Source organism: Sebastes umbrosus, chromosome 24 (assembly GCF_015220745.1).
Source record: "Sebastes umbrosus isolate fSebUmb1 chromosome 24, fSebUmb1.pri, whole genome shotgun sequence".
Taxonomy (NCBI): Eukaryota; Metazoa; Chordata; class Actinopteri; order Perciformes; family Sebastidae; genus Sebastes; species Sebastes umbrosus.
In genome coordinates, this window is record NC_051292.1 from 10,748,550 (window position 1) to 10,772,999 (window position 24,450).

A 24,450-nucleotide genomic window follows, 5' to 3' on the forward strand; every position below is an offset into this window, starting at 1 on the left:
TCTTGAGTAACCGCGTGTTTGTCTTGTGACGCAGTGGGAGCGTAATGTAGTTAGCTTATGAAAGGCTCACAGCACGGCAATGTTTGTGATCATACCGTGTGTGTACTGTTTAACCTCAGGACGTTCACCATGGCAACGGCACCCAGCAGGCCTTCTACGATGACCCCAATGTCCTCTACCTGTCTATTCATCGCTATGACGACGGCAACTTCTTTCCTGGAAGTGGAGCACCTGACGAGGTGTGTGTGTGTGTGTGTGTGTGTGTGTGTGTGTGTTTTAACATTCTCAGTGCATTGTGGGAAACATTTTTCACAGGATTCTGTTTTCATAGATGGTTGAATTAAATTATTTCAAAAATAATTAACAACAATAAAACTGTGATAGTTGGCCATTTATTTAGCTGTTCTCTTACAAAAGCGCTTTTTTAGTAATAAAAAACAAATGTGCTAATTTGCATTTCCATGGATAAAGCCATATTAAAAGTTCTTGTTTCATTGAGAAAATACTGTCAGCCGACATAAAAAATGTATTTTCACCATATTTTTTAAGAAACCCCTCTGTAAAAACCTTCAGAACATAGATAGGAATGAAACTGGAACGTTTGGTGGATGTAAGTGCCACTGAAGTAGCACTTACATGCACCAGTTGATTACTTAAATTAAGACAATTATTTTTTTGTATTACACGTTTTCTGAATTTGTATGTTTAAATATGCAAATGAGGCATTATCTCATTAAGTATGTGCTAATTTGCATACATTTCCAGAACACAAATGTGAACACTGGATAAAGCCAGGTTCAAAATTCTTGTTTAATTCTGTTGATATATTAGAGTCAAAGGTTTCTAAAGAGGGAAGTTTGGATATCTCTTTTTATTACTCCATAAATCAGAGAATACTGTCAACAGCCATAAAAAAAAAACAATTTTTGCCATGTTTTAGGAATAAAACGTTCTATAAATCAGGCTATGAATGATAAATGAACAAACCCCTTTGTAAAAACCTCCAGAATATAGATATGAATGAAACTGTAAAGTTTGGTTTATGTAAGTGCTACTGAAGTGGACACTACAGGTGAATAGGGTAAAATGTTTAACTAATAGATATCACAATGAAACTTCTCCAGTTGATTATTTACATTAAGACAATACATTTTTTTGTAATACAAGTTTTCTGAAATGTTATGTTTAAATATGCAAATGAGGCATTATATAACGCTAACTGTTGGTAAATTTAGGAAAAATCTACATACGCAAATAGACAAAGTAGTAAAATGAACACCTGAATGTTTTCTTTCCACAAGTCTTAAGCCTGAATACTCAGCAATGTTTGCGGTATTGGAAAACAAAGGCAAAACTAAACAGCTAAGAGCTATATTTTTTAATTTGTCCAGTACGTATGAGTGTGAGTCACACCTGTGCTTCTCTCTCTGCAGGTGGGCAGCGGGCCTGGAGTCGGGTTCAACGTCAACGTCGCCTTCACTGGAGGCCTCGATCCACCAATGGGAGATGTAGAGTACCTGGCTGCCTTCAGGTAGCGGATGTCCTAATTCTACTTCCAATACTTTTATTATTTTAGTTTGTCTATCTTCAGCATTCACATTGAATCTGTACAATCTGTATAATATTTCCCCTCCCACTCTCAGGTCTGTGGTGATGCCCATAGCCAACGAGTTCGCCCCGGACATCGTGCTGGTCTCCTCTGGCTTCGACGCCGTAGAGGGACACCCGCCGCCACTGGGCGGTTACACACTGACCTCCAAATGTGAGTACAAGATTATCTGAAGTGTGTTTCTTATCTCCCGCTGCAGCCGTTGACCACACAAAACAAATAGCTTGGGCAGTGAGGAAGGTTGTTTCTGAAGCTGACAAACTAAAATTCATCTGCATAGATTCATCCGCATACACTCACTGTAACTATCTGTAACCTCTCCTCAGGTTTTGGCTATCTGACCAAGCAGCTGATGACCCTCGCCGGAGGCCGCGTGGTGCTGGCTCTGGAGGGGGGTCACGACCTCACCGCCATCTGCGACGCCTCCGAAGCCTGCGTGGCCGCCCTGCTAGGCCAGGAGGTACGGAGGTCACTCTGACAACACACGGGATCTGAATCCTAATTAATGTCGTATCAAAGGGGGCGCTGCTGGAGAGAAGTGGACTTGACAAAGTGTGGCATGTTTGTGTGGTCGTCAGCCAGCTCTCCTTCCACAAATCCTTGTGCTGTTGCATGTTTTGAGTACAAAGCGGCACTAATCCCATACAAATGTATCACTACCACAGCTGTAATTTCTTCCAGATGTGTGACTTTAATCTTCTGCCTCTTATAAAGCATGAAAGCAGTAGTGGAATCATCTTGAGGAGGATTTTAAAGACCTTCTTGCCTCGATAAATCAGCTGGTTTCATACTCGTGTTTACATTTTTCTGTGTGTGTTTTTGTCCCGTGCAGCTGGACCCGCTGCCGAAGGCCGTCCTCGAGCAGAGGCCCAACGCCAACGCTGTTCGCTCCCTGGAGAAAGTTTTAGAGACTCACAGTGAGTTCACCACAAACTCATAATAACACTGATAAACACAGATAACGAGGGAGCATACAAATCCGCAACAATATTTCACTGTGTCATTGTACGTATCTAATAATGCGCTTTGAATATCAATCAGGTAAGTACTGGCGCTCGGTGCATCGCTACTCGCCGTGCCTGGGGCTTTCCCTGCTGGAGGCCAAACGAGGAGACTCGGAGGAGGCTGAGGCCGTCAGCGCCATGGCCTCTCTGTCTGTGGCCAACACCAACGCCATGGACCAAAGGTAAATGGTTGCTAGGGAAGCCTGGAGGCGTCAAAAAATAAATAAAAAAGATAAATAAAGAGGACGGCACATGGGTGTTCAGTACAGAAACATTAAGGATTTAACATGGTAGATAAAAAAACACATGAAAGCAGAGGAATGCAAGCATTAGACTATATTACACTCCTGGTTTATTCATCAAAAAATGATATATATTTTTCTATGTATATGTTAGTTTGTACCTACACCTATATTTAGAGAGGCTCCTCTCAAAGATCCCAAACAAATGTGATCGTGTAAAGGTGAAGAAGGGTTTCTGTGCTTGAGTCCCAAGTCCACAGAGGTCAAGAGGTTATCTGCATGTAAAGCAGTGTCAGTATGCAGGTGGTTTGGAGGAAATCTGACGTTTTGTTTTTGTGTGTTGTGACCTCCAGGCCGGAGGAGGAGCCCATGGAAGAGGAGGAACCACTGTAACGGAGGGAAACACGAGGGTGTCACACTGTTACCATTGACCTCTCCGGAGAAGAGTCTCGACTGATCCCTTCATTTAGCCCCCCTAACCCCACTCACCACGTCAGTCACCTTGATTGGCGGCCCCTCGGCCGAAACGAGGGAGAGGGGGTGGGCTCAGCCTCAGAGTAGGGGAGCCAATCAGGAGACGAGAGGACTGAATTGGAAAAAAAATTAAACATAACGGCGCCGCCTGGCGGCACTCGCTCAGAGACACTCATTTTTTTCTGTCAGTCTTCGCACCCCCGCGTTAGCCCACGGCGGCTAACCGAGTGACCAAGCAGTGGGGGTGGGGTGTATTTGGAGTCGGGGGCGAGATCAGGTCTTGCCGTAGAAAGGTGCGATGAACTGCAGAAAACATCCGGTGCTTTACACAGCTGCCCTCCGACACAAGGACACCAGGGACAGCAGACCATCTCGGCTGTCAAACACAGCTCGGGACTTTCTTTTCTCTTTTCTCAACTATTTTTCCCGACAAAAACAAAAGGGCATCGCGGCAAACTGAGATAATATTTTACAAGATGCGTTCACTGTGGACTTTGGTTGGCCGAAGTTTGAGTAGGCTTTTTCGCAAAGATTTGATGACGAGACTGTCGCCTCGCCTGTCGTTGAAGGTTGACGAGTGAGAGGAGTGCCTTGGTGAGGGTCCGCTGGATTTCAGGATTGTTCAGGAAAAGATTGCCTTAAGTTAAAAAAAGATTTTCCTCGCCGAGGAATCGGCGCGCGGAGAGGAGACCCGGCCCTCTCGGAGGGGGGGGGGGGAAAGAATGACAAAAAGAAAGCAAAACAATCTTTCAGCATGTTTACTTGGAACGTGACGAAGACAACATTTCTGTCTCTCACAGCCTCTCTTGAAGAGTTCCTTTACTTTTGGATGGATCTATTTTTCTGTAAAAACAAAAAGGAAAAAGCGCTTTGTAAAAGGTAGTTGCCAGCTTCAGTAGAGAAACGGTGCAAACGTGGAGACCTTCAAACACGGAAATTAGATTGAAACAAGGTTCAGCCTTTGATGTAGCTTCCCTTTAACTGAAGTCATTGCTTTGTACACACATGAAGCATGCATCCGAGCAGAGAGTTTTTTGCAAGATTTTTTGAATGTTATCCAAAAGAGAAAGCCAAGCAAGAAAAGCCAAAGCATGAGTTTGCATATACAGTTGTACTTTCACTCCACTTAGCTGGCAAGTCAACAAACATTTCTCGTATTGGCCCTTTCAGATAAGGCTCCCAGTAACCAGTTCAATGTTTACTAATTTAATCTTCACACACGAGCGTTTCTTTACGTGTGCCGATCGGCCGCCCATGCTTTGCCGGTTGGCAACTACCTTGGTTGCTACTAGTGTGAGCTAGTCATGTATATTGAATTGAATATATTTTGAGAGGCAGTAATCGAGTATTGCCTGTTTGTATCTACATGTATGATTTCCACCATCAAGTTGTCAATTTACAATATCAAAAACTGTGTTTGGTAAGCGTGTCCACTTTTTATTTTTTATCGTATAAGATTATTTTTCTAACTTTTTTCATCCATAGATTTGTGTTTTTATCCGTTTTCTGGATAGTTATAGGGCTGCCATTCACATACTTAGTACTACTCTTCAAAAACTTCCTTTCTTTCTTGTATTTATCAAAAATAAGGACTTTCTTTCTTTCTTTCTTTCTTTCTTTCTTACGGCTCTCTCGGCCTTTTCTGCATTTTCATCAATCGTGTATTTATAACATGTACTGTTTATAGGAGATTTGTATATGGAAAATTTATAAATGTACTCTAACTAATGACAGCTATGATATTGTGAGCGAAAAACAGTATGGTGTACTTTAAAAAGAGCAGCATATTTAACTCGTCATCGACTGCACTGTTTTCAAGTTGCCCTCAAGTGAAATGTGGTCATTACGCGGCACTGCATCGGACCCCTTCAGAGTCAAACATTTCATCACTTTGTTGCCTAATTGATACATTTTCCTCTTGGTGATAATGCACTTACCTTTCGACTGTGACATCATCCAAAAAGAGGTTTCGAGGCCGTTTTATGTAGCTAGCTGAGTTTTCCTCGGCGGGGAAAGCAAAGGAGGGGACACCGATGTCAAAAGAAAAAGTGGGATTTTAACTTGTTTTGGATGGAAAGACATCAGCCGATAATTTCTAAATCTCTTTCAGAGCATGCGTTGCACTATCATGTTTAACTGTCCATAACATCAGTGTCTCCTTCTTCCCTTTTCCTGCTCCAATTCGACTGATCAAACATTTCAAATTATCTGTCAACTGCTTTGTTACACACCCGATTAAAGGTCATGTTTTTTTTTTTAACTTATCATTTTGTAAAATTTGAGTTGATATTTTTTCATGTCTAAAACATTCCACTTGTTACTCTTTTGATTTGGCTTTTTTTATTTTCATTTTTTTTTTTTTTTTTGTAGAAACTGTTTTTTGTTTTTTTTTTTGCCGTCTGCTCGCGCCAACTTTAACTCTTTGCATGGTTTGTGAGTCAGCATGCCTGCTTGTCTATGTAACAAAAATGTATTTGCACAATAGAAGAAGAACACTGGAGGACTTTAAAAAGAAAAATAACAAACGTCCCCAAGGCAACTCCCAAGCAAGAGCACCAGGCAGGACGGGTTTTCTTCCTCTCTGGTGTGCAAACAATTCAGAAAAACTTTGTCCACACGACTCCACTGAGAAACATTTGATATTGTTCTTATCCTTTCCAATAAGTGATTTTAACATGATTCAGCACTTACGACATGTATGGACTGTGTTAGTGAGAAACATGCTCTGCCAAACCTCTGCTACATCCACACTACAGTAAAAAGACTCTCCCAAAGAATGTTCCTCTTTCAAAGATCTTTGAATTACGGTAGAGAAACGGTTTGGAAAAAAAAAGGGCATCGCCGTTTGATTGTCACACCCACCTCGGCCAGTTCTATATATATAACCACTGTGGCTCAAGAGCAATTCTTGGTTTACATGTAAATGGATTATTTTTTGTTTGTTGTTTGTCTCTATTGATGAAAAACGTTATCTTTCTTTGGGACCTACGCTTTGGACATTTCATCTCTGACATCATCTATAAAATATATTTCTGAAAAATACAATCTGTCGTTGTGTTATTTCTTTTTTTAAAGGGGACCTATTATGCTTTTGTGTTTTTCCCTTTCCTTTAATGTGTTATATAGTTTTTTGTGCATGTAATATGTCTGTATAAGTCCACGCCAAAGGGTGAAACGCTGCTCCTGAACTGCCTGAAAAGCCTCGCTTGAAGTCCCGCCTTTTCTTCTGTGACGCGGTGATGTCACCAAGTAACACATTTTGCCTAGCGTCTAAACAAAGCTAGCTAGAGTGGAGCTTGAGCGGAGTCCAGCGAGTTTTGGGTCGAAGAGAAAAGTAAAGCGTTTTTTGAACATTAAAGCATTTAAACATGTTCCAGTAGAAACCCAAAATATAAGTATGAATCTGAAAAATAGGTCCTCTTTAACATAAGAGCTGTCAAAGGTTTAAAAAAGGTCAGGATTGGGGAACTTTTGGTGCTGTTTCATGGATTTTGCACATCAATAACAGGCCCTCTGGGCAAAATCAATTCAGCAGATACACTTATCACTGGTGAAGACATTTAAAGTGCAGTATCTCTTCTTAATCTCTCCTGACAGGATGGCAGATTATCTATTAAAGCTTCTTCAATGAAATGATTACTCAAAGTCCATATTAGTGCAATCCAAGTGCAAATGATCAATAGTGCTGGTTGTAGTTGAATTCCAGCTGCTTCACCTTTATCTCATCCGATACATTTTCCTTGCTTTTGTAGGATATCTCCAATGACCTGAGCTGGATCTGGAGAGCAGTGAATGAGCTGCCGAGCAGCACATGACAGCAATGACGGTAGAAAGCATGTCACTACTGAGACTGAGATCAAGTCTCAGCTGACTTCTCATTGAGTGGAAAATCTAATTACAAGACCCAGTATCACAAGTGTCCAAAGCAGCAGCTATCAGGTGACCTCGAAAATGTCACAAAATACCATTATTATCTTTTAAAGCCCAAGTTGAAGTATTCAAACAGCTTGTTTTGTTCTACCAAAATGCAAACATATTTAGTTTATGATCACAAAAGTCTAAGAAAAACAAAAAAAAAATGTCTTTTAAGAATATGTTGAAGAAATTCTCGTCTTTTTTTATTAAAGAAATATTTCAAAAATAATATGATAATAATAAATAAATAAATAAATAGAAGAAGAAAATATGGGTTGTACATGTACAGGGTTACACCTTAAGATTTTCAAAATAAGGTTACAAATTGCTTTAGAAAAGCAAGATTACAAAAATAGTGAAGTAAAAGAAAAACAGAGAATAATTAGGAATATAATAAGGTAAAATAAAACACCCACTTAAAAGCACATTTGAGATGTTAAATAGGTCTTTGTAAATGTTAGAAATAGGTGTTTGGTAAACACTGCAGCTGTGTAATAAGAGTACTCTTTTACCATGCAAATGCTGACCTGATATTTCCATATAAGATAGTTAAGCCAGTAAAAAAATGAATAAAGAACATCTTGTCTTTTTTAATTAAAAAATATTTAAAATAATAATAATAATAATAATAATAATAATAATAATAAATAAGTAGAAGAAGAAAATATTACTAGGTAATTTTATGAATAATAATAAATAATAATAAATTCTTTAATTTATTTTTCTGCATTTCTTTATGAATAATAGGTGTATAATGAGTACTTAAAACGAATAATAAATAATTAGTTTGGATGATTTTTAAAACCCTTAAGATTTTCAAAATAAGGATACAAAGTGAATTTGGAAAAGCAAGATAAAAAAAATAGTGAAGTAAAAGAACATCTTACAATAAAAAAAAAAATAAAACACCCACTTAAAAGCACATTTGAGATGTTAAACAGGTAATAGTTAATGTTAGAAATAGGTTTTTTTTTAAAAATATTTAAAATAATAATAATAATAATAATAATAATAATAATAATAATAATAATAATAATAAATAAGTAGAAGAAGAAAATATTACTAGGTAATTTTATGAATAATAATAAATAATAATAAATTCTTTAATTTATTTTTCTGCATTTCTTTATGAATAATAGGTGTATAATGAGTAATTAAAACGAATATTAAAAAAAAACCTTAAGATTTTCAAAATAAGGATACAAAGTGAATTTGGAAAAGCAAGATAAAAAAAATAGTGAAGTAAAAGAACATCTTACAATAAAAAAAAATGAAATAAATAAATAAAACACCCACTTAAAAGCACATTTGAGATGTTAAATAGGTCTTTGTAAATGTTAGAAATAGGTGTTTGGTAAACACTGCAGCTGTGTAATAAAAGTACTCTTTTACCATGCAAATGCTGACCTGATATTTCCATATAAGATAGTTAAGCCAGTAAAAAAATGAATAAAGAATATCTTGTCTTTTTTAATTAAAAAATATTTAAAATATTAATAATAATAATAATAATAATAATAATAATAATAATAATAATAATAATAATAATAATAAATAAGTAGAAGAAGAAAATATTACTAGGTAATTTTATGAATAATAATAAATAATAATAAATTCTTTAATTTATTTTTCTGCATTTCTTTATGAATAATAGGTGTATAATGAGTAATTAAAACGAATATTCAATAAGATAAAAAAAAAATAGTGAAGTAAAAGAACATCTTACAATAAAAAAAAAAATGAAAAAAATAAATAAAACACCCACTTAAAAGCACATTTGAGATGTTAAACAGGTAATAGTTAATGTTAGAAATAGGTGTTTGGTAAACACCACAGCAGTGTAATAAGAGTGCATGTGTGAGTGTCCAATGAGAGCAGAGCACTTCCTCTCTTCTACCACTACTGCTGACCTGATACTTCCTCTCTCTGCTGCCCACACTGTCTGTCCTCAGTGCTGCACCACTGCGATGCCACGGCTGCAACACTAGCACGATCATTTCCCCCCATTTTCCACAACCCTTAAGTGGGCCAACCCTGTTAAATTTTCTTTTACTCTCCTTTTCTTTTCTTTTTCAAACTAGCAGTTTTTTTTTTCCCGGGAAAAAATGCCTAACATCGTGCTTTTTAGCGGGAGCTCCCACCACGACCTGTCGCAGAAAGTGGCCGATCGGCTGGGACTGGAGCTGGGGAAAGTGATCACCAAGAAGTTCAGCAACCAGGAGACATGGCGAGTATATTTATTATTGTTTATTGTTCATGATTGTTTGTGTTGCTGTAGCGGATAAGCTGTCCATGCTGCACATGTGGGTGAGTTAGCTTGGAGCTAACAATAGTTCACTATTCAGCGGGTCTACACGTGACTAAGCTAGCCACATGTAAACACAGCAGGCTAGCAAGATCTCCGTTATATGGGACATCTCTGCTAGCTCTTACTCTACTATACTCTACTAGTTGAGTATTTTATTACTACATGTGTGCGTTAACAATGAGCCAGAGGAGTTGTGAAATGACGTGACGCATGTTGTTCGTTGCGTATCATGCTAGCTACGCTAACTACGCTAACGTTACGTGTGTTTCCCCCGTGGTGATGGAGGAAGGCACACAAGTGTTCCCTCTCTTTAGTCTAAACCATGTGGAATAAAGCTTTATACGATGACCCCGTTAAACTCTGAGCTAGAAAGATGCTAATTTTGAAGTGGGTTCAAATTGTGACGGGTATACACAATTTGACGCGACACCTTAATGCCTTCTCCGAGCTGGATGATACTGTGAGCTAGACAGACGCTAGTTGTAGGAGGGGACGACTTTTGATGTGACACCTTCAATGACTAACTAGATGGATACTGTTAGCTAGCTGTAGCCCTGAAACCTGTTGATGGCACACCTGATTAAACACTGTGCATTAAACACTGTGGATTAAACACTGTGGATTAAACACTGTGCATTAAACACTGTGGATTAAACACTGTGCATTAAACACTGTGGATTAAACACTGTGGATTAAACACTGTGATTTAAACACTGTGGATTAAACACTGTGCATTAAACACTGTGAAGTAAACACTGTGGATTAAACACTGTGCATTAAACACTGTGGATTAAACACTGTGGATTAAACACTGTGCATTAAACACTGTGCATTAAACACTGTGAAGTAAACACTGTGGATTAAACACTGTGCATTAAACACTGTGGATTAAACACTGTGGATTAAACACTGTGATTTAAACACTGTGCATTAAACACTGTGCATTAAACACTGTGGATTAAACACTGTGAATTAAACACTGTGAATTAAACACTGTGAATTAAACACTGTGATTTAAACACCACTGTTGTGCACTTTTTGCCTAAAAGAAGTAAGCTAAGGAAGAGAATGCTAGCTAACTGTCATTTAACATGGATTTACGTTAGCAGCTGGTTAACTACCGTTAGCTGGTTACTGACAGTTAACTGTCTGTTAGCTGGTTAACTGTCAGTTAGCTGGTTAACTGTCTGTTAGCTGGTTAACTGTCAGTTAGCTGGTTAACTGTCTGTTAGCTGGTTAACTGTCAGTTAGCTGGTTAACTGGCTGTTAGCTGGTTAACTGAAGTTAGCTGGTTAACTGACTGTTAGCTGGTTAACTGACTGTTAGCTGGTTAACTGGCTGTTAGCTGGTTAACTGGCAGTTAGCTGGTTAACTGGCTGTTAGCTGGTTAACTGGCAGTTAGCTGGTTAACTGGCAATTAGCTGGTTAACTGTCTGTTAGCTGGTTAACTGTCTGTTAGCTGGTTAACTGTCTGTTAGCTGGTTAACTGACTGTTAGCTGGTTAACTGGCTGTTAGCTGGTTAACTGGCTGTTAGCTGGTTAACTGGCTGTTAGCTGGTTAATTTGCTGTTAACTGGTTAATTGGCTGTTAGCTGGTTAACTTGATGTTAGCTGATTAACTGACTGTTAGCTGGTTAACTGGCTGTTAGCTGGTTAATTTGCTGTTAACTGGTTAACTGGCAGTTAGCTGGTTAACTGGCTGTTAGCTGGTTAACTGGCTGTTAGCTGGTTAACTGACTGTTAGCTGGTTAACTGGCTGTTAGCTGGTTAACTGAAGTTAGCTGGTTAACTGGCTGTTAGCTGGTTAACTGACTGTTAGCTGGTTAACTGACTGTTAGCTGGTTAACTGTCTGTTAGCTGGTTAACTGCAGTTAGCTGGTTAACTGTCTGTTAGCTGGGTAATTGGCAGTTAGCTGGTTAACTGGCAGTTAGCTGGTTAACTGCAGTTAGCTGGTTAACTGGCAGTTAGCTGGTTAACTGCCTGTCAGTTAGCATCTGACAGGGCTGTCAGTTTGTCTCTAAACTAAGAGGATAACTTGCAGTTAATAAAGAATGAAGATATGTATAGGTAGCTGTCATTACTGCCTGTGTTTGCAAGGGAAGTTAACTTAAATCACTTGCAGTTAATTTGTGCTAATTTCCAAAGCAGCCAAGCTAACCATTAGTTGAATTCCTGACTGCACACTGGCATCTTGCCTCGTTTAATATTAACATACCATTTACTGTTATTACTTTTACTGCCTCAACTTGAACAGAGTCAGTTAAGGTCATGCAACTTGTTGACCTTTTCGGCGTCATGCTGGCACCACAACACTGTTTATCATTCACTGATTCACTCTGGATAAAAGCATCCACCGAACGGCATATGTAATATTTCCTTCGCATGTAACTAAAGAGTGCTTACCAACACTAGGTGTAAAGGTGTTTTGACCTCTTTATCTCCTGTAAGACTCTGTCTGCTGGCAGTGTTTCCACCCACAACTCTAAAACCCAGGGCTGCTCAGGTTTCTCTCTAGGGAACACGGCTGTTTGGGCGACGCAAAGTGCAAAACAAAGATTATTTTCCCATCCTCGCGGGCGTAACAGGGAGGTGAGAACGATGCGCTAATATATGCTCTTCTCACAGCTCCGACACAGGTTTTGCCAGGTTACTCGCGGAGGTCAAGGACCAACGCTGGCAGAGGGAGCGGATTCATGGGAAAGAACAGCGAGGAATGTCCAAATAAAGATGTTATTGACACTGCCTTGTTGGCTCTAGTGTAGGGCAGTGATCCAGATTTATTTATATATCCATAATTGTATTAAAAGATAGCAAGGCTGTGACAAAAGAGGACGGGAGAGTATCAAAAAGAAAATAAGCTTACATTGTAACACATCTTTTTTCTCTCTTTCTATGTAATGAAGTCGTCACTTTTTGAAAATGTGACCACACACACACAACAAAATTGTTAAAAAAATATAAATGTTTTTTAATTTACAGATATATTCAGTACAGTGGGGTCAGATTTTCGAATGACAGCTGTCAGAAATGGTGACCTCGTGTTGCTGGCTCACAGATTTAGGTGTAACACCGGTATGGCCTTTGGTCTCTTACAGGCATGCAATAATAGCTATAATACAAGTTTAAACAACACTAGTGGCAGCCTGTATTCACAGCGGTTCACCGCCTCTCCAGCCTGATTTGTAAGTGCTGGCCTCTCTTTAAAAAAACGACAGGCCTTGTGACTGCACAGACTCTTTACAACTGTACAGTGATCACATGACTGAGGCCGGGGATGACCTGGTCATCCTCCCCCACAGAGGAATGTTTCACACACACACACATGTTGCAGGATGACAGTGTGTGTGTGTGTGTGCCTGACAGTGCCGTTTTTACCTCTCTACAATTTTTTTTTTTCTTCTCCCAAACATCCTCAGATGAGCGGAGGGACGCGGCCCAAACTTGTTTCTTAACATAACTTTATAGAGGGAGTGAACACTCACTGCTCAGAGATGAACGGTGTGACATTTAAATCTGCAAAAGGGTTAACACTGCCGTCTAGAGGTGGTTTAATGGCCTTTGCTCTCGTGTGCGACCCTAAAGCTGACACGTTTCCCTCCTTGTCGTCCAAACAGCGTGGAGATCGGGGAGAGCGTGCGCGGCGAGGACGTGTACATCGTGCAGAGCGGCTGCGGCGAAATCAACGACAACCTGATGGAGCTGCTCATAATGATCAACGCTTGTAAGATCGCCTCCTCGTCCCGCGTCACCGCCGTCATCCCCTGCTTCCCTTACGCTCGCCAGGATAAAAAGGATAAGGTAAACACACACACACACATCATGTCTCCGAAACTAATGTCTGGTTTCATGTCGTTACATTTTCCAACAAAGAATTCTATAGAAGACTTTAACCTCCCCTATTATAGCATTTATAAATATCTAATAGATTATTTGTAATTTTATAATTTACTTCTTCTGTAAGTAGATAAAAGTAGACCATACAATATCATCATGATACTTCAGTCACTATACGATATTATCATGATACTTCAGTCACTATACGATATCATGATACTTCAGTAATGATACGATATTGTCATGATACTTCAGTCACGATACAATATCATGATACTTCAGTCACCATACGATATTATCATGATACTTCAGTCACTATACGATATTATCATGATACTTCAGTCACTATACGATATCATGATACTTCAGTCACGATATGATATCGTGATACTTCAGTCACGATATGATATATCATGATGCTTAAGTCACGATACAATATCGTGATGCTTCAGTCACGATATGATATATCATGATGCTTAAGTCACGATACGATATCGTGATGCTTCAGTCACCATACAATATCATCATGATACTTCAGTCACTATACGATATTATCATGATACTTCAGTCACTATACGATATTATCATGATACTTCAGTCACTATACGATATTATCATGATACTTCAGTCACTATACGATATTATCATGATACTTCAGTCACTATACGATATTATCATGATACTTCAGTCACTATACGATATTATCATGATACTTCAGTCACTATACGATATCATGATACTTCAGTCACGATATGATATCGTGATACTTCAGTCACGATACGATATATCATGATGCTTAAGTCACGATACAATATCGTGATGCTTCAGTCACGATATGATATATCATGATGCTTAAGTCACGATACGATATCGTGATGCTTAAGTCACGATACGATATCGTGATGCTTAAGTCACGATACGATATCGTGATGCTTAAGTCACGATACGATATCGTGATGCTTCAGTCACGATACAATATCGTGATGCTTCAGTCACGATATGATATATCATGATGCTTAAGTCACGATACGATATCGTGATGCTTCAGTCACGATACGATATCGTGATGCTTCAGTCACGATACAATATCGTGATACTTCAGTCACGATATGATATATCATGATGCTTAAGTCACGATACGATATCATGATACTTCAGTAACGATGCGATATCATGATACTTCAGTAATGATACGATATTAACGTGATACTTCAGTTACGATATGATACTTCAGTAACGATACAATATTATCATGATACTTCAGTCACTATGCGATATTATGATACTTCAGTAATTATACGATATTATCATGATACTTCAGTCAATATACGATATTATCATGATACTTCAGTCACGATGCAATCTTATTTCGATTTTTTTTTTTTTGTTAAGATTATTTTTTGGCTTATTTATTTGATAGTGATAGTTGTGATTTATTACCTTTTTCCAACTGCAAATCATGCAGTTTGTCAACATCTGTTTTATCTAATAAGATACAGTTGTCATTCTGTTCATCTCAGAGGTTTCATTCACATATCTTGAGGTCAGAGGTCAAGGGGACCCCTTTGAAAATGGCCATGACAGTTTTTCCTCGCCAAAATGTAGCGTACATTTGGAGCGTTATTTAGCGTTCTTCTTGACAAGCTAACATGATATGGTTGGTACCAGTGGATTCCTTAGATTTTCTAGTGTCATATGAAACCAGTATCTTCCCTCTAGCTTTAAGAATGAGCCCGCTACAACGCAAAATATCGCAATACTATGCTGTACCATCCCTAATAACTGCACCTTTAAAAAGAATGAAGAAAGTTTCCTCTGTAGCACTGCAGGTTGACTGTTGTGTTACTGTAATTACGTTACATAATTTTGCGCATTAATGGGAAAACTCACACGTACACGTTGTTATTGCGGCGCACCGCTTCGTAATTTGGTGCTCTCGGAAAATCTGAAATTGACACATGAGGCATTCCAGCAGGCCGAGAAAACAGAATCACACAACCTGCTTATCTTGTAAATCATTATCTTGTGTTGCCACATGTTGTTTCTGTAACCACAACAGCAAATCACCTCCATATGAAGCAACAACAGAGCACCACTGGTCGGCCTGCACATACGCAGCAGCTATTCAATACGTTTGATTTCATTTGACTCACATGAGTGTCAAAGCTCTGCAAACACACTTTACCTCATCATCATGTTGACTTGAGGGGGAAGAGTTTCAGATAAAGATTTCACATGGTAAAAGGTGCCGCTTGCACATTTCATTCTCCTGTTATTGATTCATCTTTAAATAAAAGGTTCAGTTCATCCTGTTGCGGTAAGCTTGTAGTCGGCCTGAATTCTCTCTGAGCCACTCGCACAGCTCCATCTCCAGGTAGATGAGTGTTTTGTCAGCAAGCTAAGGCCCGACGCCTGCCGTGTACGCAAACAGTTGGCCTTTCTTGAGTGAACAAGCCTGTGGCGGCAGCAAGGCTTTGCTTTTTAGAGTGACCGACCGCAATGGAAAGGTCTCAGGTAACAAAACGTCTCTCAGTAAGACAGAGCAAACGATATCGGTATCGGAACAACTCTACTTCCCATTAAATTATTTTGACGATGGATTTGCAGTTTTAAAAAAAAAAGAACCGAAAAGAAAAACCATCCCGTATTTTTAAAGTTCCAATATCTTCTTCTTACTTACTTACCTCAAGCGACTGTGTCTTGATGCTTGTCCCAGAGTCGGGCGCCCATATCGGCCAAACTGGTGGCGAACATGTTGTCTGTCGCCGGCGCCGACCACATCATCACGATGGACCTGCACGCTTCACAGATCCAGGTGAGTGCCTCTTTCTGGGTTTAAATGGGTTAGAAAAAGACCTTAAAGTCTGTAGTTCAACGTCCATTTATATTGAATAGTGGGTATGAATGAGTGCCTCCAAATACTAACCGCTAAATAATTGTAGTTGTTTTTCTACTACTACTCTCACCTGCTTGCTCTCCATGTCTTTAAAATACAGCTCTGTACAGTCCACACCTGTGAAGGGTCTAGAGGTAGAAAAATAGCTTCTGTTGTAATGACGACTACAGATGTGCTCTTTAAAAGGTGCTATTGATAACAGCCACTAGATGTTTACCTCACAACAAGTGGTTGCCAGACACTAACTGTCAATCTCATCCATTAATCTGTTTTTTTTCCACACTAACCGAGGTGATATAACGGTGATATGTTTTCATATGATTTAACGGTGTCTGGTTTGGAGACGAGCACATTCCCCGGACTGACGTTTGTTTAAACATTTAGTCCATTAGCTAAATATAACTTCGCAAGTGACTGTCGTGTCTTTCTTCAAGGGCTTTTTCGACATCGCCGTAGACAACCTTTACGCAGAGCCCGCCGTCCTGCAGTGGATCAGAGAAAACATTCCCGAATGGAAGAATTGTATCATTGTCTCTCCAGACGCCGGCGGCGCAAAACGGTAAGACGCAGCGAGAGTTCAGGGACGCAATGATGTAAATATGAGCGATTCAATGCTCGGCAGTGGTGTTCATTATCAGGAGACACCTGCAGAACCATGTCAATGTGCAGAATTGTTTCAAAGCTCCAGTTCGTCGCCTCCGCAAGGTCAAATCGAGGGTCGTCTTGTTTGCAGTTAAAGGTCTAACAGGTCTTTCTTTCTGTTCCCTAGTGTGACGTCCATCGCAGACCGTCTCAACGTGGACTTTGCTCTCATCCACAAAGAGAGGAAGAAGGCCAACGAAGTGGACCGCATGGTGCTGGTGGGCGACGTCAAGGACCGCGTGGCCATCCTGGTGGACGACATGGCCGACACCTGCGGCACCATCTGCCACGCCGCGGACAAGTCAGTGACATTTAAATGCTTCTGTTTTGTCTGCGAGAGTGTGATGGGACGTGGCTTAAGATTTAAACTGGGGATCCCAGTCTGTTAAGTGTTGGACTCTGATGTGGTGACATGAAGCTGATATGGTGCTTTTATTGATCTAGTAAAGAGATCAACCTCACAGAAAACTTTTGAAAGAAACCAAAAGGTTGTAGAATAAATTCAGCATTTTAATTTAATAAATTGAACACCGTTTTTTATTCCTCCCTTTTAGGCTGATCGATGCCGGCGCAGTAAAGGTGTACGCCATCCTCACACACGGCATCTTCTCCGGTCCGGCCATCTCTCGCATCAACAGCGCCCCGTTCGAGGCCGTGGTGGTGACCAACACCATCCCACAGGAAGAGAAGATGAAGGCGTGCCCGAAAATAGAGGTACACATCACACACAAGGGCTCTTTCTCATTTCCAGATTTTGTGCTTCCTCATTCCTCCGGCGCTGTGAGCGAGGCTACACCGGCGTATCCTTTTGCGGGAGTGTTTTCAGTAACGCAACGTATAAAAGAGGCGTGACACGCAGCTGGAATAATCTCAATATCATATTTAATAGACGTTGCTTTAACATGACGGCTCCGAGGCAAGGATGTCTCATTTGTTTAATGACTCCCCGAGGAGAGGAATCAAGGATGTACAAACTAAGAAATGGTAAAGGCCTTTGGTCACATACGTTTCTGCCCTTGAATGTTTTTGTTTGTGTTCAAAATGTACCTTAAAGGGAGATTTGTCAAGTATTCAATACTCTTATCAACATGGGAGTGGACAAATATGCTTCTTTTTGCAAATGTATGTATATATTTAGTATTGGAAGTCAATTAAGAACACAAAACAATGACAGATATTGTCCAGAAACCCTCACAGGTACTGCATTTAGCATATTTTTCTTTCCCTCACGTTTCCTCCAGGTCATCGACATCTCCATGATCCTGGCGGAGGCGATCAGGAGAACCCACAACGGCGAGTCCGTGTCCTACCTCTTCAGCCATGTACCCTTGTAAAGCAGGAGAGAGGGCGACCCCCGTCCCCCTCTCGCTGTCTCTCTCCCCATCTCCCCCCGTCGGGCCACTCAGCCGGCACTTTTTTTGCCACATATCCTCCAGAAAGGCCTCACTGGCCAAATCCCACGTGACTGTTTAAAGGTCACGCCACACACACATCGTCTTCGACATGTTCACCACGGAGACTTCCTTCTCTGAAGACCAAGTTTATATTTATGAGTTTCTCTTCTTTTTTTTTTTTTTTTGCTCTCTCATGTTTCGGTCTTGCCAGCCCTCGATCACCTGAGGCGCGGCCTTCACTTTAACCAAAGGCTCCATCATGTCTTATTTGTACCTCATATTGACCTCACTTGAAATGAAGCATTCCACGATGTCATGTGATTAGAAATATTTTGGCCCTTTCTGCTTTACAAAGTCATTAAAAATAGTTAAAAATGTGAAAACAATGCACCTTTCCCTCCCCCCCCTCAGTGTTTGCTTTAACAGCTGCTAAAAGTATTCCAATAATAACCCTTAACTAGCTAATGCTATCTTGATTGTAATAGTTTATGTTTATCTGACCACAAACTTTTTTTTTTAGTTTTCTTTTAGTGAGCCTCATGAATGTGCTGATGCATCTTACCTCTGCCGTGTCATTTCTCCCACAATAAGCTGCTGTCACCCAGTGGTGGCTCATCTGTACGACAACCCTTCTCCCATTGATTAACTCCCCTCCCCTCTCTCTCTCTGATAGGTCTGTTGTTGATTAAAAGTGTCTAATACGAGGTGTCGTTGGGTGTTTCACCCGTGTTCCAAAAGGTCATGAAAACAAGTTGAGCCCAAAGCGTGTTATAGTGTTAAGATCACAGCTGTGATGGGTCACTGATGTTCCAATGAGGCAGGTTTCGATGTTAACCTGCAGCTGGATAAATAAAGTTGGTGGAAAAGCGTGATTTTTTTTTTTTTTTTTTTTTTTTTTTTTTTTTTAATTTCTTTTTTTATATGTAACATGTGGAGCTATTTCTTTGACAATAAAGCTTTGACAATGGCTTACAGACGCTCTTTGCTTTTTATTGGTACATTTAAAAGGACATTACAGCAATTTTTTTGTGTTTGGACTTGTGAGAGACTTTTCTTTTTAATTATTAAAAAGCATTATTACACGACTTTGTTGAAAACTCAATACTGATTGGTTGCTATGGGCTCAGTTCTACACTTCCCATAATGCAACTCAATAACGTCCCTCTCTGGTAAGTTTTATTAGAAATATAATGAATAAAATGGTACATTTTGGTGGCCCTTAAGCTTTGATTTATGGCATAGTAATGAACAAAATGTTTAAAATTAGCTCCAAATCTCTAACAAATGGCATCAACCCAAAAAATTGCACCAATTTATGAGACATAATATACTTCGATCATAATGTTTTAAGTTCTTACACACTTTTACAATTTATTTTCAATAATTACTTTAGTGCTGAGCTGCATCTCAAGTTAATCTTCAGGTTTCTCAGCTTTCAGATGATGTACACCACGTTCTATGTGAGATAAAATAAGATAAGATGAACCTTTATTAATCCCCGGAGGGAAATTCAGGTGTCAAAGCAGCAACATCAGCAAACGGAGTGAAACACAGGAGAGGTAAAGGTATACAAAAATGATAAAAACAATAATAGAGATATAAAAGATACAGAGCGAATGGGTAGTATGTGCAATAAATAAATGTAATGTGTGCTTGTGTGCAGTCTATAAAGTGGTATATAGGATGTATAGTGTAAAGTAAGTGTAAAGAGTCCAAGATGGTTGCAGATAGTCCATGTTTAAAGGTAGATAGTGCATGTTTAATGGCAGATAGTGCATGTTTAAAGGTAGATAGTGCATGTTTAATGGCAGATAGTGCATGTTTAATGGCAGATAGTGCATGTTTAAAGGTAGATAGTGCATGTTTAAAGGTAGATAGTGCATGTTTAATGGCAGATAGTGCATGTTTAAAGGTAGATAGTGCATGTTTAATGGCAGATAGTGCATGTTTAATGGCAGATAGTGCATGTTTAATGGCAGATAGTGCATGTTTAAAGGTAGATAGTGCATGTTTAATGGCAGATAGTGCATGTTTAATGGCAGATAGTGCATGTTTAAAGGTAGATAGTGCATGTTTAAAGGTAGATAGTGCATGTTTAATGGCAGATAGTGCATGTTTAAAGGTAGATAGTGCATGTTTAAAGGTAGATAGTGCATGTTTAATGGCAGATAGTGCATGTTTAAAGGTAGATAGTGCATGTTTAATGGCAGATAGTGCATGTTTAATGGCAGATAGTGCATGTTTAAAGGTAGATAGTGCATGTTTAATGGCAGATAGTGCATGTTTAATGGCAGATAGTGCATGTTTAAAGGTAGATAGTGCATGTTTAAAGGTAGATAGTGCATGTTTAATGGCAGATAGTGCATGTTTAAAGGTAGATAGTGCATGTTTAATGGCAGATAGTGCATGTTTAATGGCAGATAGTGCATGTTTAAAGGTAGATAGTGCATGTTTAATGGCAGATAGTGCATGTTTAATGGCAGATAGTGCATGTTTAAAGGTAGATAGTGCATGTTTAAAGGTAGATAGTGCATGTTTAATGGTAGATAGTGCATGTTTAATGGCAGATAGTGCATGTTTAAAGGTAGATAGTGCATGTTTAAAGGCAGATAGTGCATGTTTAATGGCAGATAGTGCATGTTTAATGGCAGATAGTGCATGTTTAATGGCAGATAGTGCATGTTTAAAGGTAGATAGTGCATGTTTAATGGCAGATAGTGCATGTTTAATGGCAGATAGTGCATGTTTAATGGCAGATAGTGCATGTTTAAAGGTAGATAGTGCATGTTTAATGGCAGATAGTGCATGTTTAATGGCAGATAGTGCATGTTTAATGGCAGATAGTGCATGTTTAAAGGTAGATAGTGCATGTTTAAAGGTAGATAGTGCATGTTTAAAGGCAGATAGTGATGTGACATCTACTGTTGATCTGCTATCTCCCCCTAAAGACCCCCTGTAAAAAAACACAAAAATGTGTCATTTAAATAACTGTTTGAGGCTCAAAACTAGAGTTTGAATGCAGGACTTTTCCATTATTGTTTTGGTATTTATCTGAATATTCATTATATATATATAATATATAATATATAATTACCTGAGTGTGTAGTTCCACTGAGCTGCCACCAGAGGGCGCCCTTTCCACACTAATGAGCAGCTGCAGACAGACGCAATGAGGAGACATAATGTGCCATCAACTATTTCCAAATGCAGTTGAACTAATGGTGCACTTTAGGGTAAAACAGCTATGGTGAAGGTATAAAACACATAATGATGATATAAAACAGGTGGATCACATGACTCCAGCAGCAGTATAGTCTCCTGAGGGGGATGCTGAGTGATGGAGGCATGGAGGCTGCGTGTCTCTCCAGCAGGGGGAGACACGGAGCATGATGGTGAACTTGGTGATGTCAGATGTCATTAGCATATTTCTGACTATATCTGATGCCTTGCGCAAAGACGCGCCACTACTGCTGCAACGCGCTGACCAGAGAGCATCCATCCATCCATCCAGCACATCGGCACACACTTTCGGTAAGCTTCCATTCAACTACTTCTATTGTTTCAGCTTTTTCCTGCCTGCAGCTATAAGAGCAGAGGAGGAGAAGGAGGAATGTGATGCCAGGAGCTTTGGATAGAGATGCTGCGCCAAAATACGCATGACGCATACCAGTATTTGAGTGTTTTAATAGCTAATAATAGAGTTTAATGTGACAATAAGGCAGGGATGTTTGGTGTCTTTTGTTTGCAGTTTGTGGGCATTAAAATGCTGTTTTATTTGGTGTTTTTGGGGGTTCATTTGGAGTAGAAATAAAGGTGTTGAACTTGGATTTTTGAGGGTGAATGTGCAAAAAATCTGGGCGGTGGTTGCTTCCTTCCTTCCTTCAGAAGAAGAAGAAGAAGTGCGCATGTTGCAGAGCTTCCATGTGGAACAGAAAATGAATATTTTACCTCCAGATTACATCTTTTTTTTTTATAGATATATTTTAAGAATATTTGCGCACAAGCTTTCCCATCTTTTTTTTCTTTTCTCGGTCATGCCCAGCATGGGGAACTCCTGTTGTTATGTAAATGTCTGGTTCTTCATTGTCTGGAGCTCTCCTCTAGTGCGCAATCATCCAGGACTTGTGTGCGTGTTGGATAACTGCACAGGCGAATCACGCTGGGTGTGGAACAAAAGGAGGGCGGACGCACATGAGAGAGGAAAAGTAGTCCCCTCATTGCGCATGTAGTTGAAGTGAACATTTTTGGACCACTGAGATTTAAGGCAACGCCCTTCTCCTGATAGAAAGTCAGGCTGGACCACATGGTGTTTTAAAGAAAGCATTGTAATAATAAATACACACATTAGTTATGATCTGATCAGTTTTCTGCTTGATTTTACAGATTACCTGCAACAATGAGTGACAAACCCGACGTTAAAGAGGTGGAAAGCTTCGACAAGACCAAGCTAAAGAAGACGGAAACAAAGGAGAAGAATCCTCTGCCTACAAAAGATGGTAACGCTTGAATTCCTGGCATTACATCATTTCTGTTTACTGACACCTGTGTTAGAAAATGGAGCTTGGCACAGTTTTGGTTTTAATCCAGGAATCTCCTTTCTCATCCACAGACATCTGTCAGGAGAAGGCGGAGGCGCAATCGTGAAGCCCCTCCCTCCCATCATGCACTGTACACCCCCTCTTCCTCCTCCCGCATTGCCTTGTTTTCAGCCACTTCTTTTTAGATGTATAACTTTGTAACCGAAAAATGATGAAACGACGACAATAACCACGCCGCACAGCCCCCCGTGGGCGGGCGATGCTTTCCTCGCGAAGGGCGGTCGGCCCCGTCCCCTCGACGCGTACCACCTCTCCCTCTCTCCGAGGATGAGGAGGATTTGTGCGGGCTGCGGGAAAGGTGTCTTCAACGGGCGCCCGGACGTGCAGCAGAGAGGCCTAAGGGACAGGGCGTGGCCTGCGTTCCAGGAAGCTCATCACCCGTCTCGCCCACCATCACCATCACCACCGCCCAACTTCCTGTGTGGCTGCTTCTTCGCCCCAAGCTGAGGCGTCAAGCTTTTTTTTTTTTTGTTGCTTTTATTGTTTCTTCGTCTTCTAATTTTCGGAAAAAAAAATGCACAACTTTGTTTGTACGCTGGCCAAAATGTAAATGCCCCAAAAAAAAAAAAAAATGTCTGTCACAATTGTTTTTTCTTTTGTATGTACACGAAGATAAAAAAAAAAATGCAACGGATTCCATCTAGATCTGGGAGATGCTCAAATGGACCTTATGTACGGTTATTTTAACGCCCCTTTTGTCAGGAGTGGTTTCGGGATAGCTTTTGTGTTGTCTCTGAATTGTCTCGAATGAGGAAAAAGGTAATCAAAAAAAAATATATACCGGCAATTGATTCTATTTGTTTGCTTTTTCAACAGTCGATCAAACTTCCTCAAATGTTACTCTGCCACAAAACCATTAGCACAAAATGGAAAAACCGTGAAATGTTGTAATAAAAAAAGAATTTGTTACTAAAGAAGTGTGCTGCCGAGTGCTTATTGTGGAAAAATCCTCACACATTCATCCACGCTTATTCACGTTGCTGCTCACTTTCATCGCAATCCTCACACTTTTCGAAGCAGAGTTTTACAGTTTGACTCCTGCCAAACAATCCCTTTTGCATTACTTAAGGGATGAGGCTGTGCACTATTAAAAGGCTTAAACGTCTCAAGCCCTGCAGGGATTTACCAGCACAGCAGATGAATTTTGTATCCACATATATGTGTGTGTGTAGAGAGAGAGAGAGGCAGGGAAATGAAAGCAGACCACCTGTCACGACGTTCTTTTCTAGAAGAGGTTCACTGTCAGCTCACTTTAAAGCCAGTGATTATAGCAGAGAACTAGCCCTGTAATCCAGGAAGTAGACCTGTCTCATTTTAACCTTTAACCTCTAAAAGCAGTACATGTTTGGTTTTGGCTATACCCTTTTTTTTTTTTAATAGTAAAAAGTATTAAGAAAAAAGAGGAACATCAGTTGCATTCTCATGCATGTATTATCTGCAGTGATGCATTGGTGAGCTTATGGGACAGCGTGCCCTGACCCAGAGGACAGCCTCAGCGGGAGATTTACTCAACCCTTTGTCCTAAATTAGCCA

General features: G+C 39.9%; 3 protein-coding genes across 16 annotated transcripts in view; all 3 read left to right on the top strand.

Moving 5' to 3' along the window:
• LOC119483636 (histone deacetylase 4-like) overlaps window positions 1-6,371 on the top strand; it is a 58,905-nt gene extending 52,534 nt beyond the window's left edge. For all 13 annotated transcript variants that reach the window (XM_037761907.1, XM_037761903.1, XM_037761911.1 and 10 more), the window contains 7 exons: window positions 120-239; window positions 1,434-1,531; window positions 1,644-1,762; window positions 1,936-2,069; window positions 2,442-2,526; window positions 2,651-2,795; window positions 3,209-6,371. In XM_037761907.1, coding sequence (XP_037617835.1) covers window positions 120-239; window positions 1,434-1,531; window positions 1,644-1,762; window positions 1,936-2,069; window positions 2,442-2,526; window positions 2,651-2,795; window positions 3,209-3,248 — 741 coding nt within the window. In that variant the 3' untranslated portion in view covers window positions 3,249-6,371. The remainder of the gene's footprint in view (window positions 1-119; window positions 240-1,433; window positions 1,532-1,643; window positions 1,763-1,935; window positions 2,070-2,441; window positions 2,527-2,650; window positions 2,796-3,208) is intronic.
• A 2,778-nt stretch (window positions 6,372-9,149) lies between these two features.
• Window positions 9,150-19,404, top strand: LOC119483923 (ribose-phosphate pyrophosphokinase 2). 2 transcript variants are annotated; one of them, XM_037762419.1, is made up of 7 exons: window positions 9,150-9,471; window positions 13,168-13,351; window positions 16,104-16,202; window positions 16,718-16,842; window positions 17,053-17,226; window positions 17,480-17,639; window positions 18,167-19,404. In XM_037762419.1, the coding sequence occupies exons 1-7, from the start codon at window positions 9,350-9,352 to the stop codon at window positions 18,257-18,259; spliced, it is 957 nt and encodes a 318-aa protein (XP_037618347.1). In that variant the 5' UTR covers window positions 9,150-9,349; the 3' UTR covers window positions 18,260-19,404. The 2 variants fall into 2 exon arrangements, with proteins under 2 accessions (XP_037618347.1, XP_037618348.1); XM_037762420.1 differs by lacking the exon at window positions 9,150-9,471 and having other exon boundaries at window positions 13,214-13,351; window positions 16,078-16,202.
• A 2,303-nt stretch (window positions 19,405-21,707) lies between these two features.
• Window positions 21,708-23,831, top strand: LOC119483893 (thymosin beta-12-like). Its single transcript, XM_037762369.1, has 3 exons — window positions 21,708-21,850; window positions 22,703-22,815; window positions 22,929-23,831. The coding sequence occupies exons 2-3, from the start codon at window positions 22,716-22,718 to the stop codon at window positions 22,961-22,963; spliced, it is 135 nt and encodes a 44-aa protein (XP_037618297.1). The 5' UTR covers window positions 21,708-21,850; window positions 22,703-22,715; the 3' UTR covers window positions 22,964-23,831.
• Window positions 23,832-24,450: the final 619 nt, after the last annotated feature.

Coding starts and splice junctions, on each gene's coding strand:
- LOC119483923 (XM_037762419.1), top strand. CDS start 9,350: ATGCCTAACATCGTGCTTTTTAGCGGGAGCTCCCACCACGACCTGTCG. Junction 13,352..16,103: donor GCCAGGATAAAAAGGATAAG/GTAAACACACAC, acceptor TGCTTGTCCCAG/AGTCGGGCGCCCATATCGGC. Junction 17,227..17,479: donor ATCTGCCACGCCGCGGACAA/GTCAGTGACATT, acceptor CCTCCCTTTTAG/GCTGATCGATGCCGGCGCAG.
- LOC119483893 (XM_037762369.1), top strand. CDS start 22,716: ATGAGTGACAAACCCGACGTTAAAGAGGTGGAAAGCTTCGACAAGACC. Junction 22,816..22,928: donor TCCTCTGCCTACAAAAGATG/GTAACGCTTGAA, acceptor TCTCATCCACAG/ACATCTGTCAGGAGAAGGCG.